The sequence below is a fragment of the Phyllobates terribilis genome, unplaced genomic scaffold (genome assembly GCF_046119375.1).
Source record: "Phyllobates terribilis strain yellow unplaced genomic scaffold, ASM4611937v1 Scaffold_2__4_contigs__length_985480577, whole genome shotgun sequence".
In the NCBI taxonomy this organism is placed as follows: Eukaryota; Metazoa; Chordata; class Amphibia; order Anura; family Dendrobatidae; genus Phyllobates; species Phyllobates terribilis.
In genome coordinates, this window is record NW_027362762.1 from 750,063,625 (window position 1) to 750,079,148 (window position 15,524).

Below are 15,524 nucleotides of genomic sequence, written 5' to 3' on the forward strand. Positions count from 1 at the left end.
ACGCAGAGCGGCCAGTGTCACTGACTACAGCATCTGTCCTCCTTACGTCTCACAACAGAGGTCACATGACAGGAGTCGGCGCCAGACATGACTCAACCTCACGTCACGAGCATAAGTAGGAACACAAGTCACGCCCATCAGCGAGCAGCGAGCAGCGCGCATGCGCTTTGTGTCTGCCAGAGAGGAGGGTGGGGGGGGTTGAGTCTCTTCCGGTTTAGTCCCTTCCCCCAGCCACTGCTGCTACTTTCGCTTCCGGTGCATGAAGGAGGCGGCTGCCTGTAGGGCCCTGGTTCTCACACATTTGTTGTAGAGAGGGTTAGAGGGTCGGCAGTGTACGGGGTCCCCGGCAGCCGGGTCCTATGCCTCTCCTTCGCACACACGGCATCTGTGAACGGTAGAGTGTGAGCCGTAGGCAGAATGCCTCCTGTGCAGCTGGAGAGCAGTCAGCTGGTGGTGTCTGGGGGTCCTACCGCTGCCCCTCAGCCGCCTCCCCCTGGCACCATAGTGGCCGCCAGCTCCAGCAGCCATGGCTATCGCCTCAGCACCCTTATCGACTTCCTGCTGCAGAGGACTTACCAGGAGATCAACGTGCTGGCCGACCTGTAAGTGGCAGGGCTTGGGGTGTTATACCTGTAGTGTCATGTGGGGGATGAGCCATCACTGGTCACCTGTGGACTCCACACTAAGTAGCAGATCACTAGGATCTGGTGATCGGGAGATCCATTCAATGCTTGTGTGTGATCAGGTGTCTTTCTGTGTAGACATGGCTGCATCCTTGGGAGATCTGATCATGTCCATCACTGGCGCTGCCTGCTGTCTGTTCGTGGCCGGCGCTGCCTGGTGATGGGACACATGCAGGCTTCATGAGCTGCGGTCACATCAGGGGTCTCTAGAGCTGATTCTGGCTTATTAGATGAGAAGACTATTGCAGCGTGCTGCGCCATTCATCCCGTCAGTGACACAGCACAATAGAATCTGTCAGACCCCTTTATTAGTCAAATGGGGTCATCCTTGACAGAACCAACGGTTAATTTCGTTTTTCTTCTCCTATGCCTGTAAAGCGCTACACCTGCCTATACAGATATAGACTCTGCTGTTTATGTATGTATGTAACTACTACATGCAGGTATCCGCAATCTGCAGGACTCCAACTGTTGTGAGACTACTACTCCCATCGTGCCTTGAAATGCTGAAATGTGCAGTCTCATTGCAGCTGGAGTACTGAAGGCTGATGACACCAGAACAGCGATAATTAAAGGGTAACTATTGTATCACAAGTTTTATTATTATTATTATTATTATTATTATTATTATTATTACTACTACTATTAACTGCTGTTGTTCACTGGGGGTCTGGGTCCGGCCCCCCCCCCCCCTCCACACTTCCCACCGATCGCTCTCAACATTGCTGTAAAGTGTGCGCACACAGAGTGGTGTACAGGCTCAATAAAAGCACATCACTGGACACAACCTACAAGAATTGACAGTGTCGCAGCTTCAGTCCTTCGGTCCAACCCATTGCCTTGTTGGAGGCTATGGTGCAGAATTTGGGTTTTTGTCCAGTGCATCTGAGCCTCAGTCTGTCCTACACTGGTTCTTACAGAATATAACATAGAACAGTATGTGTATACCAGGCGGTGGGACAACTGCTCTTTATGCTGCAGACTTTTGGTGATGGTTCAGGTGAATGAATTCCTCCTGACAAACAAGTGTTTTTCCTCATTGATCTTGGTGGATGCTATGCCTTGCACATAATAAGATAATGTAGCTCTTGCTGCCCGTTCTAAGCATATTAGTCACCTAGGAGTTCTGTGACTATATAAATGATGAAGGCTGAGTGCGATTATACAGATCATAGTACTCTGAAGTGACTTGTATTCCTTAAAGTTAAATGAGAGAGAAAATACACACACACACACACACACACACACACACACACACACACACACACACACACACACACACACACACAGATGTTACTGGGCCATTAGAATAGTCATATTGACTTATGGGTTGGTCTAAATGGCTCCTAATGTCTTATCCATCGCTGGTTCAGTCATTGTTGTTTTTTTTTCCCCCTTCAGATAATACTTATCTCTCTTTTTGGGGGAAGGGGTAGGGCAGTGAAATCTAAAAAAGGAGCGTCAGTGATCAATTATACAGAATTCCAATAATATCACTTTATCTGGTGCAGTGCTGGCGTAGCCCTCTCTATTTGCAGCTGGTCCCAAGTCACTTGATGGGTCCTGTTAGGCTATGTTCACACATCATGTTTTTTTCAGCGTCAATTTTCTTCAGCAAAACCTAATCTCTTGCCAGGACATTGTTCAGGATGTTTGTTGCTGAATTATTGCTGTTTTTTTCACTGTCATGCATGTACATAACGTTCAGTGGAAAAAAAAAATCATTCTGGTTTAGGCACAAAAAACTCTGAAAAGTTGACACCTGCTTTTTTTTCAGTGTTTTTTTCACCACCCATTATTTCCTATGGTTGAAAAAACGCTGAAAGAAGTGACATGCTCTATTTTCCAAAAAACCATGCAAAGCACAAAATCCTGAACAAAAAAAACGTGTGCATGAGATTTCTGGAATCTGATAGACTTTGCTGGTACTGCAAAACGCTGCTGAAAATTTGCATAAAAAAAGTTGACAAAAACATGATGTGTGAACATAGCCTTACAGTTTCCAACACAGCTTGGTTGGCCATGCATTGCTGTGCAGAGAAAAACAATAAGAGACCCCGCTCTACACCTGCACTGTGTCCTATACATTCTCAGAATCTATGGAGGTTCCCGAAGGTTGGATCATAAATGGATGGCATATCCTACGTGATATGAGATGTGAAAACTTTGAGATATGACAACTTTTTTTTACTATAGCTGACTATATGCTTGAGATGGCTGTCTATATGTCTGGCAGCTATCTCACCAGACTCCTCCATTCACATGAGCGCTCTCCTGGGCCAAGCATTGATGTTTTCAATGGGGATGGAGGGAAAAGCTGCTACCAGACACCTCACCTGAAAAACAAAGAATCAGGAACTGTCCGATCCTTCTCTCCCCCGATATCATCTTGGCAGATAGATTCAGGAGGCCAACTTTCATCTAATGTGTATGAGGCCTTAAAGTTTATAATGGTATTAAAGGAATAAGTGGAGGAGATGGAATTAATGTGCACTCTATGTAATGTTATATTGATTAGTTTCACTGATGTGGTCCATTTAGAACAGATCCCAGCCGTTAAACGACAGACGTTCAATGTCTGTTAACTTGACTGTTAACACTCATTGATGAGTGACGGGGACAAGACAAACTCTAATACACTTGCTCTGTCCCCATACAGTATCATGTTATTGGCAGCACATCTCTTTACACAGGGCGAAGTGCTGCCGATAACCATTATTTTTATGCATGGGTGATTGCCAGCCTGGTTAATGGCTCATCTAAATGGGTCATAAGTCTGAGTTCTGTTACATAATAGCTTGGGAAAACGCAGAGTGTTTATGCTGAATATGCCTGATATACATTCAGCAGGTACTATAATTGATATCCTTTTCCGGCTTGAGTGTAATTGCCTTCTTATCTTTTTAGGCTGCCAAGGAAGACTGACATGGAAAGGTGAGATGTCATATAATTGACCCAACATTTAGTGAGTTGTCAGATAAATCTGCACGTGAATAATCTCAACTTTATAGGAGTGCTATGGATTTAAAAATAAGCAGCGTGCTCCAAAATTGATGCAGATTTCTTCGCGATATGTGTGAATGACATGCAGACATTGTCCGGGTATTTGCTGCAAATCTTGAGTGCAAAATCCATAACAAATATGCTGTGTCTTTTAGAGGGAAGTAGTGGTACGGCTGTGCTTGTCCTCCAATAATAATGGTACCTTTTTGGAGACCTATGATGTGCCATTTATATCTACCGTGGAAATTAAGCTGGAAGTGGACTGGGGGTGTATTCATAAGAACTACAAGAACATTGTCACAACATCGGTGTACTTCCAGCCTGATTTGCATGTGGCTTCTAGGTTAGATTTCTTATGACTGGCAGGTGTAGTCCTCCTAGAAAGAAGGTATCATCTTTATGGAGCGGCAAGCATTTACACAGCCATATCTCTGCTGATGTAAAAATGTACTGATAGGTTGTCTTTAGTGATGAGCGAGCGTGCTCCTTTAAACGAGTACGCTCGGGTACTCGCTGAGTAGTTTCAGCCGCCGCAGCTGCATGTTTCGCAGCTGTTTCACATGTAGGGATTGCCTGTTTGTCAGGCAATCCCTACATGTGTCACAGCTGTCTAACAGCCGTGACACATGCAGCTGCGGTGGCTGAAACTGAAATGCCGAAACTACTTGGCGAGTAACTGAGCGTGCTCATTTAAAGGGTGAAAGGAGCACACTCGCTCATCACTAGTTGTCTTTAAATAATACAGATGTAAAGAAGCAGCTTGTTAATTTGAAACATATATTTTTTTATTTTAGAAAACATTATTTCCCCCCCCCCCCAAAAAATCAAGGTATTATTCCATGGAAATATTTCTGATGTTTAAATTTGAAAAAAAAAATCTTAATTCTTCTTTTCTGGGCATATTTGTCAAAACCGGATAGGTTGTTGGTCTTGTTCGTGCAGCTATACCAGTGCGTCTAGTGTTACTAAGCATTGCTGTATTAGTGGTTTGCATCCTACAGATTTTTTGGTCATATTTTATTCTTGCTGCTTTCCTGAGTATTCTGTTTTTTTTTTTTTCCTTTTTTTTTAAATCCGCTATATAGCTCTAGAGATATGGACCTTTTTATTAATTTAATGCTAATTCTTACAGTGTTTACCAAGAGGGCGTTGTTCACCGGGTAATAATACAGAGCAGTCTAAAGACACGGCCCCAGAGAATCCTGGAGTACTGCCCCCTTGGTAAAGGCCATAAGAATTACCACTTAATAAAAAGGGCCATATTTCAACAACTGTGTGTCGGATTAAAAGAAAGAAGTGGAATACTCAAGGTAACAGCAGGAATAAAATAAGATCAAAAACTGGTCACTATTGACCTGCTGATAAGGTTCTCTTTAACGCTGCCATGCTCTTTGCATAATTAATGTATAGCCATGTTGGACTTTGGGGGTAATTTGGGGCCGGTGCTTTATATACATGAGTTTATACACCTATTAGCAGCATTGGAATAATTGGAGTCTATAATGTAAGTGTTTGTGTATTCTAGGAAAATTGAAATTGTACAGTTTGCTAGCCGTACACGTCAGCTCTTCGTTAGATTGCTAGCTCTAGTGAAATGGGCAAACAATGCTGGCAAAGTTGAGAAATGTGCGGTGAGTATTACCAATGTATGCCTTTACTTCCACACCCTTCACCTAACATGTCCTTATCCTCATCATTTCTATTTTTTGGAGAGAAGTGAATGTTCTCTTAGCAATCAAGAAAAACTATGGGACCTTCAAGCTTCTAGCACCTTTTCCCGCCTCCTGTTAGGATACTTTCACATTGCGTTTAGGCACCTGTTCAGTGGCCCCGTCAGGTTTTACGTCCGAACTTGCCTCCCGCCCCCCACAAAACGAGATTAGGCTGTATGCGCAAATGTGACCATAGGTCCTGTCCATGGGTCTTTGTATGGTGCCAGCAGAGTGATCGTGCGCTCTAATGTGCATAATTTTCGGGAGTGTAATCCTACTTGAGACGGACACCCAGACGCAGTCTACTATGTCCGAGACGTAATCCCTGATGGGCCACTGAACGGGTGCCTAGACTCAATGCTAAAACCCCCTTAGACAGTATGGTTGGCACTTTTGGCTAGGATGTGTGCTACTATGGTAGGGATGATCTTCCTGTCATACACTTCAAAGAAAACCACAGCACTCCAGTGTTGCAGTTTGATGAAAATTAGAATTGCTTGATTGAAGTTATCAGCACAAAGTGCATATTCTTGCTTCCCAAGAAGATTGACCAGTGTTTTGGTCCATATCGGATCTTGACTATGGCCTACAAAAACGTGTATAAATACTTTCTTGTGGAACAACATATGCTGACAATTTCAGTAAAGCAATTCTAATTTTCTTCAGCCTTCACCACTGGAGTGTTGTGGTTTTCTGTTTTCCTATGAGAGCGAGATAATCATGTATCATATGCAACATAAAGCCTGTCTGCATTTTGCTTGTTCACAGGTCAAAAACACAATTAGATTTATTATAGGAAGTCCTCAGCTTGTAGAAGTAAAACTGGTATTAAATGGTCATTAGATTTCCTTCTCCCAATTGGACTCTGGAAAAATTTTTTTAGAATTGTTCACTCTGGGTATCTGTTCACACTAAGCAAATCTTCAGTAAAAAAAAAAAAAAAAAAAAAAAAAAAAAAAAAAAGGTAGAGCACAGATATCACTATTATTGGGATCCCAACAGTGATTTTTGTCAGTAGGTATAAGGGTTTTCAAAACTAAATTGTTAATTGGACACATACATGTATGTGTGCAGTATTCTTCCTTACACTGCATGTCAGTGATAATAGTGATAACACACAGATATTACTTTTTCTTTCTTGAATGGGGGGCAGACTACCATTCTTCTCTGTTGCTGGTTCACATAGTATTTTGGGTGCACACCTGTCTTTCTGCTATAAATGTAGAGTCAATTTTTTAAATAACTTGCAGCTAAAAATTGCAAAATATTGTAAAAAAAAAAAAAAAAAAAAGTTGTTTGACTATTTTTTCCAGTTAACATTATACAGTACAGACCAAAAGTTTGGACACACCTTCTCATTTAAAGATTTTTCTGTATTTTCATGACTATGAAAATTGTACATTCACACTGAAGGCATCAAAACTATGAATTAACACATGTGGAATTATATACTTAACAAAAAAGTGTGAAACAACTGAAAATATATCTTATATTCTAGCTTCTTCAAAGTAGCCACCTTTTGCTTTGATGACTGCTTTGCACACTCTTTGCATTCTCTTGATGAGCTTCAAGAGGTAGTCACCGGAAATGGTCTTCCAACAATCTTGAAGGAGTTCCCAGAGATGCTTAGCACTTGTTGGCCCTTTTGCCTTCACTCTGCGGTCCAGCTCACCCCAAACCATCTCTATTGGGTTCAGGTCTGGTGACTGTGGAGACCAGGTCATCTGGCGTAGCACCCCATCACTCTCCTTCTTGGTCAAATAGCCCTTACACAGCCTGGAGGTGTGTTTGGGGTCATTGTCCTGTTGAAAAATAAATGATGGTCCAACTAAACGCAAACCGGATGGAATAACATGCCGCTGCAAGATGCTGTGGTAGCCATGCTAGTTCAGTATGCCTTCAATTTTGAATAAATCCCCAACAGTGTCACCAGCAAAGCACCCCCACACCATCACACCTCCTCCTCCATGCTTCACGGTGGGAACCAGGCATGTAGAGTCCATCCGTTCACCTTTTCTGCGTCGCACAAAGACACGGTGGTTGGAACCAAAGATCTCAAATTTGGACTCATCAGACCAAAGCACAGATTTCCACTGGTCTAATGTCCATTCCTTGTGTTCTTTAGCCCATACAAGTCTCTTCTGCTTGTTGCCTGTCCTTAGCAGTGGTTTCCTAGCAGCTATTTTACCATGAAGGCCTGCTGCCCAAAGTCTCCTCTTAACAGTTGTTGAAGAGATGTGTCTGCTGCTAGAACTCTGTGTGGCATTGACCTGATCTCTAATCTGAGCTGCTGTTAACCTGCGATTTCTGAGGCTGGTGACTCGGATAAACTTATCCTCAGAAGCAGAGGTGACTCTTGGTCTTCCTTTCCTGGGGCGGTCCTCATGTGAGCCAGTTTCTTTGTAGCGCTTGATGGTTTTTGCAACTGCACTTGGGGACACTTTCAAAGTTTGCCCAATTTTTCGCACTGACTGACCTTCATTTCTTAAAGTAATGATGGCCACTCATTTTTCTTTACTTAGCTGCTTTTTTCTTTCCATAATACAAATTCTAACTGTCTATTCAGTAGGACTATCAGCTGTGTATCCACCAGACTTCTGCACAACACAACTGATGGTCCCAACCCCATTTATAAGGCAAGAAACCCCACTTATTAAACCTGACAGGGCACACCTGTGAAGTGAAAACCATTTCCGGTGACTACCTCTTGAAGCTCATCAAGAGAATGCCAAGAGTGTGCAAAGCAGTCATCAAAGCAAAAGGTGGCTACTTTGAAGAACCTAGAATATAAGACATATTTTCAGTTGTTTCACACTTTTTTGTTAAGTATATAATTCCACATGTGTTAATTCATAGTTTTGATGCCTTCAGTGTGAATGTACAATTTTCATAGTCGGGAAAATACAGAAAAATCTTTAAATGAGAAGGTGTGTCCAAACTTTTGGTCTGTACTGTATATATATTTTTTCATTGGATGGATTTATTTCCCCCATCAAAAAAAAAAAAGTCTGAAAGACATACGTTTTTTTCTTCGTTCTGCTTAATTTGAGACATACTGAACCATATAGCAGCACGTTTCAATAAGTGTAACACATATACTTTTTCCTGTTTGTGCGAGTAAAAATTAGCTGAGAAAAGATTGAAAAAAAAATTAAAAATTGGTCTTTTTTTAAAAAAACAAACAAACCTAAAACCATATAGACATAGTAGACGTGTTGCATACATTCAGCCTATTCGTCAAAATTCAGACAGGCATAATTTGACATATGTTACACACCTGCATATGTTTTTGTTGTATACTTCCGATGTATAGGTCTGCAGATGAACAAATGTGGACCAGGCCTTAATAGTGCACATATTGTGGATTTTGATACATTCCTTATTCCGTGCAGATATTTTCTGGAGTATGTGAATGCGGTATAAAATACCCCATGTACATGCAATGCTGACTGAATGTTTGCAAACCATCAGATTTAAAGGGGATGTTTTTAAAATCGCTGTTTTTCTAAGGCAGGGGAAATTGGACATATAAAACTATGAAACTACGCTCTCGCTAGTCATCTAGGGGTGCTACCCACGGTCGTCATGTTATTGGCTTGCCCACTGTGTCTTGATTGATGTGCCTGGACGGTGAAATCAATGTTAGCTGTGCCAGGAAGGATGTCAGTCAGCGCACGGTGAGCATGCTAACAGGAATCGGTGACTGGATTTCCACTAAAGCAAACTAGAAAAACTGGAAAGACAAAAAGCGCAAATGGGGGTCTTATCTGCTAAACTGGTGGTGTGAATTGTTAAAGGTAGGCTCACCTGATAGGGTGTGCCAGTCACAACTCCTATAGAGGCATATGAGGACTGCTGCAGGGCCACCAAGAAGATCTGTTGCAGTAAATGTGGACTATCAAACCTCTTCATCAGGCATTCATATTGCACGACTCGTTAAAGGGTTGATTGTGACTTGTTGGATTGCTGCTTCCAATAGGTGGCGCTATAGAGTACAAGTCCTCTTTTTTTCTGAAGAACAATTTGCATATTAAATTTCCCAGAGGAGCATTGCACGGCGAATAAGCCTCCTTACCTTGGCATGCCAGAGCTGGTGTGTCACTCTCCATAAGGAGAAACGTTACCCCTTAGACCTCAGTCCAGAGCCTCTCATCTAGCCAAATCAGTTCTCATACTTTGCACTGACGAGGGCCAACAGCCCGAAACACTGTCTGCAAATTGAGATTCTGATTTGGCTTTTATCCCAAGTCATATTGCACGACTCGTTAAAGGGTTGATTGTGACTTGTAGGATTGCTGCTTCCAATAGGTGGCGCTATAGATACAAGTCCTCTTTTTCTCTGAAGAGGCAATTTGCGTACCTTGCAGGAATTTGAACACTGGGATATCTAAAAAGGTATTTAGAGGTCGTGTTGCATATGGGCCATGGTGTTATACCCACATTCTTGATTACAGGTTGCCTTTAAGGCTCCAGAGCCACAATTTAATCCTGACAATTTTTGTTTATTTCTTTAAGTGGTCCTTGTTTTCTTCTGCAGATGATATCAAGCTTTCTCGACCAGCAAACCATCTTGTTTGTTGACACTGCCGACAGACTGGCATCATTGGCGAGAGATGCCCTGGTGCACGCTCGTTTGCCGAGCTTTGCAATTCCTTATGCAATTGATGTTCTTACAACAGGGTCCTATCCACGACTGCCAACATGTATCAGGGTATGTTTCTAAGAACAAAAAAAAAAGTGTCAGTCGACATTCTGCCATATGTTTTTCCCACCTGCATTGTCACTGCTCTCTGACGCCCGCGTCTTTTTTCTGATTGTCTTATTTATTGGAATGACCATACAGTCCTGTCTATGATTCATACCTGTCGCCTAACAAGTTGACTCTCTTAACTGACAGGATAAAATAATTCCCCCTGATCCTATTACCAAAATTGAAAAACAAACAACACTTCATCAGCTCAACCAGATCCTGAGGCATCGACTGGTTACTACAGACCTCCCTCCGCAGCTAGCAAATCTTACAGTTGGTATGAATACTTTTTTTATTGTATGTTTTTCCTTGTATTTGTAGTTTTATGTCCATTTACAGATATTTTACAGAAGTATAGACATTTGCTCAATATCTCTACATTTTTGTGAACAATTACTGTATAGCAAATGGAAGAGTGAAATTTCGTGTTGAGGGAGAGTTTGAAGCTACTCTTACTGTGATGGGAGATGATCCTGATGTTCCATGGAGACTCCTAAAACTTGAAATTCTAGTGGAAGATAAAGAAACTGGAGGTAATTTATAAACCTGTGGTGAATTTTATTTCTTAAAATACTAAATTTCACAGCAAAACAGCACAATTTAATATCCTCTTACCTTATCACAATTGGACTTAAGAATGTATGTATAAAATGTAACCTTAATGGGATTATCTAGGACTTTTTGTATTTCTTTTTTTTTCTTATGGGGCGAAGAACTTACAGGCAGGTAGTTATTAACTGTCTACCTTCTCGGACCACTCCTGCTGGTGATTCTGTAGCTCCGTTGACATTATGTCAACAGAGCAGTTTCCTCTCTTCCGCTCTGCTCTGTTGACAGGGCGCTGATGTCATGCTGATTGACAGCTGGCTCCCCGCAGTTAGGCAGCGCAGAGCTGGCTGTCAATCAGCATTACATCGGCAGTGATTCCCTGTTCGACAGGGCAAACTGGAAGAGAAGCTGCTCTCTACAAAAGTCCAGGATAACACTTTTAGTGATGTAGTTTGTGTTGAAATGTGCTAGTTCATTCCCTTGTTTATTATAATGACTGTCGTAAGGGAAAGCATTTATTTATTTTTTTTACTTGCAGTTTGTAAAGCTATTAAAATGATCAGTTTTTTCCTATTTTACAGATATGTCCTCTCTTTTATATTATGTGAATATGTACATTTTTTCTTATTCCTTCCAGATGGTCGCGCACTAGTTCATAGCATGCAAATAAACTTCATTCACCAGTTGGTTCAATCCAGGCTCTTTTCTGACGAGAAACCACTTCAGGATATGTACACATGTTTGCGTATCCTTTTCATTTAACTTATAGTTTATAATTTTATTTTTAAATCTATTCTGTTCACAGTTCCGTTTTGTTTTACTTTATAAATAGTTTGCATACGGCTTAGACTTGAGAACCTTTCCAAGTTAAAATGTCTTCAGGCAGTAGTATGCATATTGAGGATTGGGTTGCAGGTGTTTTTGAGGAAAAATAAGAGAAATTTACACCAAGCACACTAACAACAGGGTTCGGACTCTACAATAGTGGCAGGGAGTAGACAAGTTGCATATTCAATTGCTTAAATAGACCATATGCATCAGCATAATAAAAACTGCATTTTATTTTAAGTATTATTTAAAATGAATAACATGAAATACCCAACACTAAATTCTACAAATACAAATGATGGACTATGTCTCTGATATGTTGGTTTTCCAATATTGTGTAATTGAAAGCACTATTCGTAAACTCTCCTGTTGGTGGTGTGCATGTGGTACACACCATTTGCTTGTGCCAGGGCCAACAACCACAATTGTTAACACCTATCACGTAATCCCGCTTGAAAATGTTTCCCTTTTAATCAGGCATGTACTTGATGTTACAGGGTTAGAAAAGGATTGGACCCACGCCAAAATCTCATCTGTGTCTCTCATTGGTGTGTTGAATTGTATCGCAGTTATGCATACTGTTTAACTGGAGTCTATCAGCTTAAATCGGACTTTAGACCAAGCACCGCACCTTGTAGGGGGACTGTCCTGTGAAAAATCTTAGTTTTTTGATAAAATCCTTTTTTGGCTCGTTTTCACTAAACCTTCCTTTATTGCAATATGCTAAGAAGGTGCTTGGTTAGTTTCACCTTCCCATGTACTTGTCTACAAGCAATGTCTTCCCCTTCTTGCTTGAGTTACAGTGCTGCCTTCTTCGGAGTTAGTGCTGTCTCCACTGAACCGTGGAGTAGAGATACATGCACAGAACAGCCTTTCTTGGGATCTATTCCGCTCCCCCTCATTCTGGTACTTCAGTGTTCTCCTATGAAGCTAGCGCTGCCAATCAAGCACCACAGAGGCGGACGTTGCCTAAAGACAAGTAGATGTGAAGGAGCGCTGAATCACTCAGCCATGCCCAAGGTGCACATTGCACCTAATTAGCATATTTGAATAAAGGGCGATTCAGTGAAAACAAGGCAACCAATTTTAACAGTAAAAGTAGGATTTTTTTTTCCCCTCCACTAGGTGAAAATTCTAATTATAAATTGGCAGACTCCCTTTAAATTATATTATGAAAAGTACTTCATCTTTCAGATATACTGTAAGTTTTGCTTCTAAAAGGACAGTAACATTTCAGCCTTTCATGGCTTAGGTAGGAATAACTCCATCATGGCCAGGGGCGGACATACTATTTGTGCAATCTGTGTAGCTGCACAGGGGCCCAAAATGTAAGGGGGCCGCCTAACACCTCCAAAGCAGGTGGAATTGTGCATTATGATGAGCTATTAGACTGCAGAGTTCCCATATATTGCTCTTGCACAGGATCTCTCTTTTGTGTGAGTCCCCTCCTGGCTTCAGGCACAGGAAGTGAGGCTACCAAGGTTGTGCTAGGTACTAAAGTAGTAAAGAAATGAATTGGAATGAAAGAAAGTCTGTGTGGGGTCTAAATGTGACATTTCCACATTTCATAAGGTGTCTCTAAATTCTGTCCATCAGTAAGCCATGCCCACTTCTCACTAAACCGACACGTGGTGCTAATTGCTCTTCATCCTGCTGAAAGTGGTTAAAGGCAGTCTGTCACCACATTTGACCTAACTATTAATATGATCATATGAGTTATTGACTGAGGATAATGATGTCTGTATGTCTCAAATCAGATGTCTTGTGGATAAATGATCTTTTATCACTTTATGTAAATGACCTCTTCCAGGCTCTAGGGAGGAGGATCCCCTGGAAGATAACTGCCTCCAGAGCTTCTTTTACATGAAGGGGAGTTACCAGTGTGATGTCCGCTCTCTGCTCTCCTGATCTCACTGCAGAGCTGTGTGTGATTATACCTGACACATCTGCAAGCTCCTCCTCCATCTCACAGGCAGTCAGGGGTACAATATTGTTACAATACAGCAGAGCTCAGAGAGCTGTAGAAAAAGATGTTTGCAAGAAGACAAGGTTAATTTTTCCTGTTCTTTGTTAGTTACTTGTCTCACACGCCCCTTTTATTTAAAATAATCCCTGGAGGCAGAGTTATCTTCCAGGCCGTGTCCTGCACATAGCCTGGAAGAGATCATTTACATAAAATTATAAAAGATGTCTACACAAGACATCTAATATGAGGCCGACAGGTAGGACCTTTTTTCAGCATATTTATGCTCATATTGTTTAGATAGGTCAAATGTGGTGATAAATAGCAGATAACACTTAGTTTTTGGAGTTAAAAAAAGGTGCAAATATATTTATTAATGTGGGTAAAGTTAATAAGGATAGTCTCCTTATACCAAGATCAAGTTCTATTTTCATAAAGAGAGAAAACTAATTATTTATGTTTTTGGGGAGAAGGTGGAAAATATTACCATGCAATTTTATATGATGTGGATTGCTTTTTCTACGCTGTTGTTTCCTTAATTTTATGCTGTATAGATTCCTTCTGCTTATCACTTCAACTGGAAGTCCTGCACTCACAGGCACAAATGCTAATAAGGGAACGATGGGGGGATCTCGTTCAGATTGAAAGATACCTTGCAGGGAAATGCCTCATCCTGGCTGTTTGGAAGTATGTAATAACGAGTTGTATTTAAAGGAAGGATGGTATCTTCACCTAAATTTATTACCTTTGTGTATCCAGTGTTGTGGTTAACAAATTCTTTTTCAGTTAATTCCTTGCAGCATCTTCATCAATTCTTTAGCCATTTTAAGGTTCCCATCAGACACACCACCACTAACCATACAATGATGACATTGTATTCATACCATAAATATATTTTATGACAACTCTTTTAGGGTATTTTCAGGGGGTGAAATCTGTTGCGTTTTACCTTACCAACATTGTGTATAAGATTTTAAGAAGAGACAAACCACATCATAAATTGACCCTTCCACAGTCAGTTAATTTATGCTGTGGAGAATCACTGTGGGTTTCACCCTTTGTAATGCACTTTGTGACTTATGCTTTATTTTCCTTTTCCCCCATGACAGCACCACACAAGAGAGGATCAGCCCATCAAGGACAGGAACCTACTGAATATAAAGGGCGGAACCCCCCCCCATCGGATCAGTTGGTTTCCTGTCCGTGAGAGGAACCTATATCTGAAGATTAGGTGCAGAAGATAGCAGAGAAGGCTTACCCAGGCCTCCCCCGGTTGCCTGGAGGAACTGCTCTTTGCTTGTAGCACTGGTGTCAGGTCCTGGAGGCGCTGCCACAGGTCCAGTGGGGGCTTGTGCTGGCGTGCAGACGTGAGCGGCGTAGATATTCCATGTGTGGTAACTTCACTTACGTTGGGTCTGGAGGAGGTATCCACATGCAGGGAGTAACTGTTGGCCGGTCCCTCATTTAAATGGGGTTCTGGAAGCCAAGGAGCGAGTTTTGCTCCGGCTCTCATTTCCACTATGGTTATGGAGGAGCAGCAGCATCAACAACGTCAGCGTCAGAGTAGGCACAACAGTGGCAATCGCACGAGTGATAGAAGGACCACTGGAAGCTACAGTAAGGTCAGCCAGAGAAGCAGAGTGGATCAGGACGGATCCACCGCCTCCAGGGGAGAACACTCGTGTGGTTTGATCCCTCCTCTGAATCTGTTATCCTTACTAAGAGACTAAGTGGTGAGTGATCTTTGTGAAAGTTCACCACGGTAACAAGGTCCCTTCTCTTGTTTTTTAATTACTAGGAAAGACCTAAGAAGTGTAGTTCAAAGCTTAAAAATGAGTGTGCGCTTTGCAGGATATGTTTTCCAGCTCGTGGCAGAAGAAACTCAAGTTGTATCCAAAAAAATATTTGTGAGGTATCCCTGAATTTTGCCATGGACTTAGTAAGTCATTAGGCAGAAGTTAAAGATTTCCTTAACACCCTGATATATCAAGAAGGTGATAGACAGGGGAAAAGGAAAGCCAGGAAGTTGTCTTTTG

The 15,524-nt window shown here is 41.7% G+C and overlaps 1 protein-coding gene across 4 annotated transcripts in view; it reads left to right on the forward strand.

The window, feature by feature from the left end:
- The first annotated feature begins 210 nt into the window (after positions 1-210).
- MED14 (mediator complex subunit 14) overlaps positions 211-15,524 on the forward strand; it is a 50,956-nt gene continuing 35,642 nt past the window's right edge. For 3 of the 4 annotated variants that reach the window (XM_073667275.1, XM_073667277.1, XM_073667276.1), the window contains exons 1-8: positions 211-602; positions 3,591-3,617; positions 5,212-5,317; positions 9,936-10,109; positions 10,296-10,425; positions 10,553-10,681; positions 11,335-11,442; positions 14,043-14,175. In XM_073667275.1, the coding sequence (XP_073523376.1) occupies positions 418-602; positions 3,591-3,617; positions 5,212-5,317; positions 9,936-10,109; positions 10,296-10,425; positions 10,553-10,681; positions 11,335-11,442; positions 14,043-14,175 (992 nt within the window). In that variant the 5' untranslated portion in view covers positions 211-417. Of the gene's footprint in view, positions 603-3,455; positions 3,534-3,590; positions 3,618-5,211; positions 5,318-9,935; positions 10,110-10,295; positions 10,426-10,552; positions 10,682-11,334; positions 11,443-14,042; positions 14,176-15,524 lie in introns of those variants that run through there. The other variant, XM_073667278.1, reaches the window with a different exon arrangement.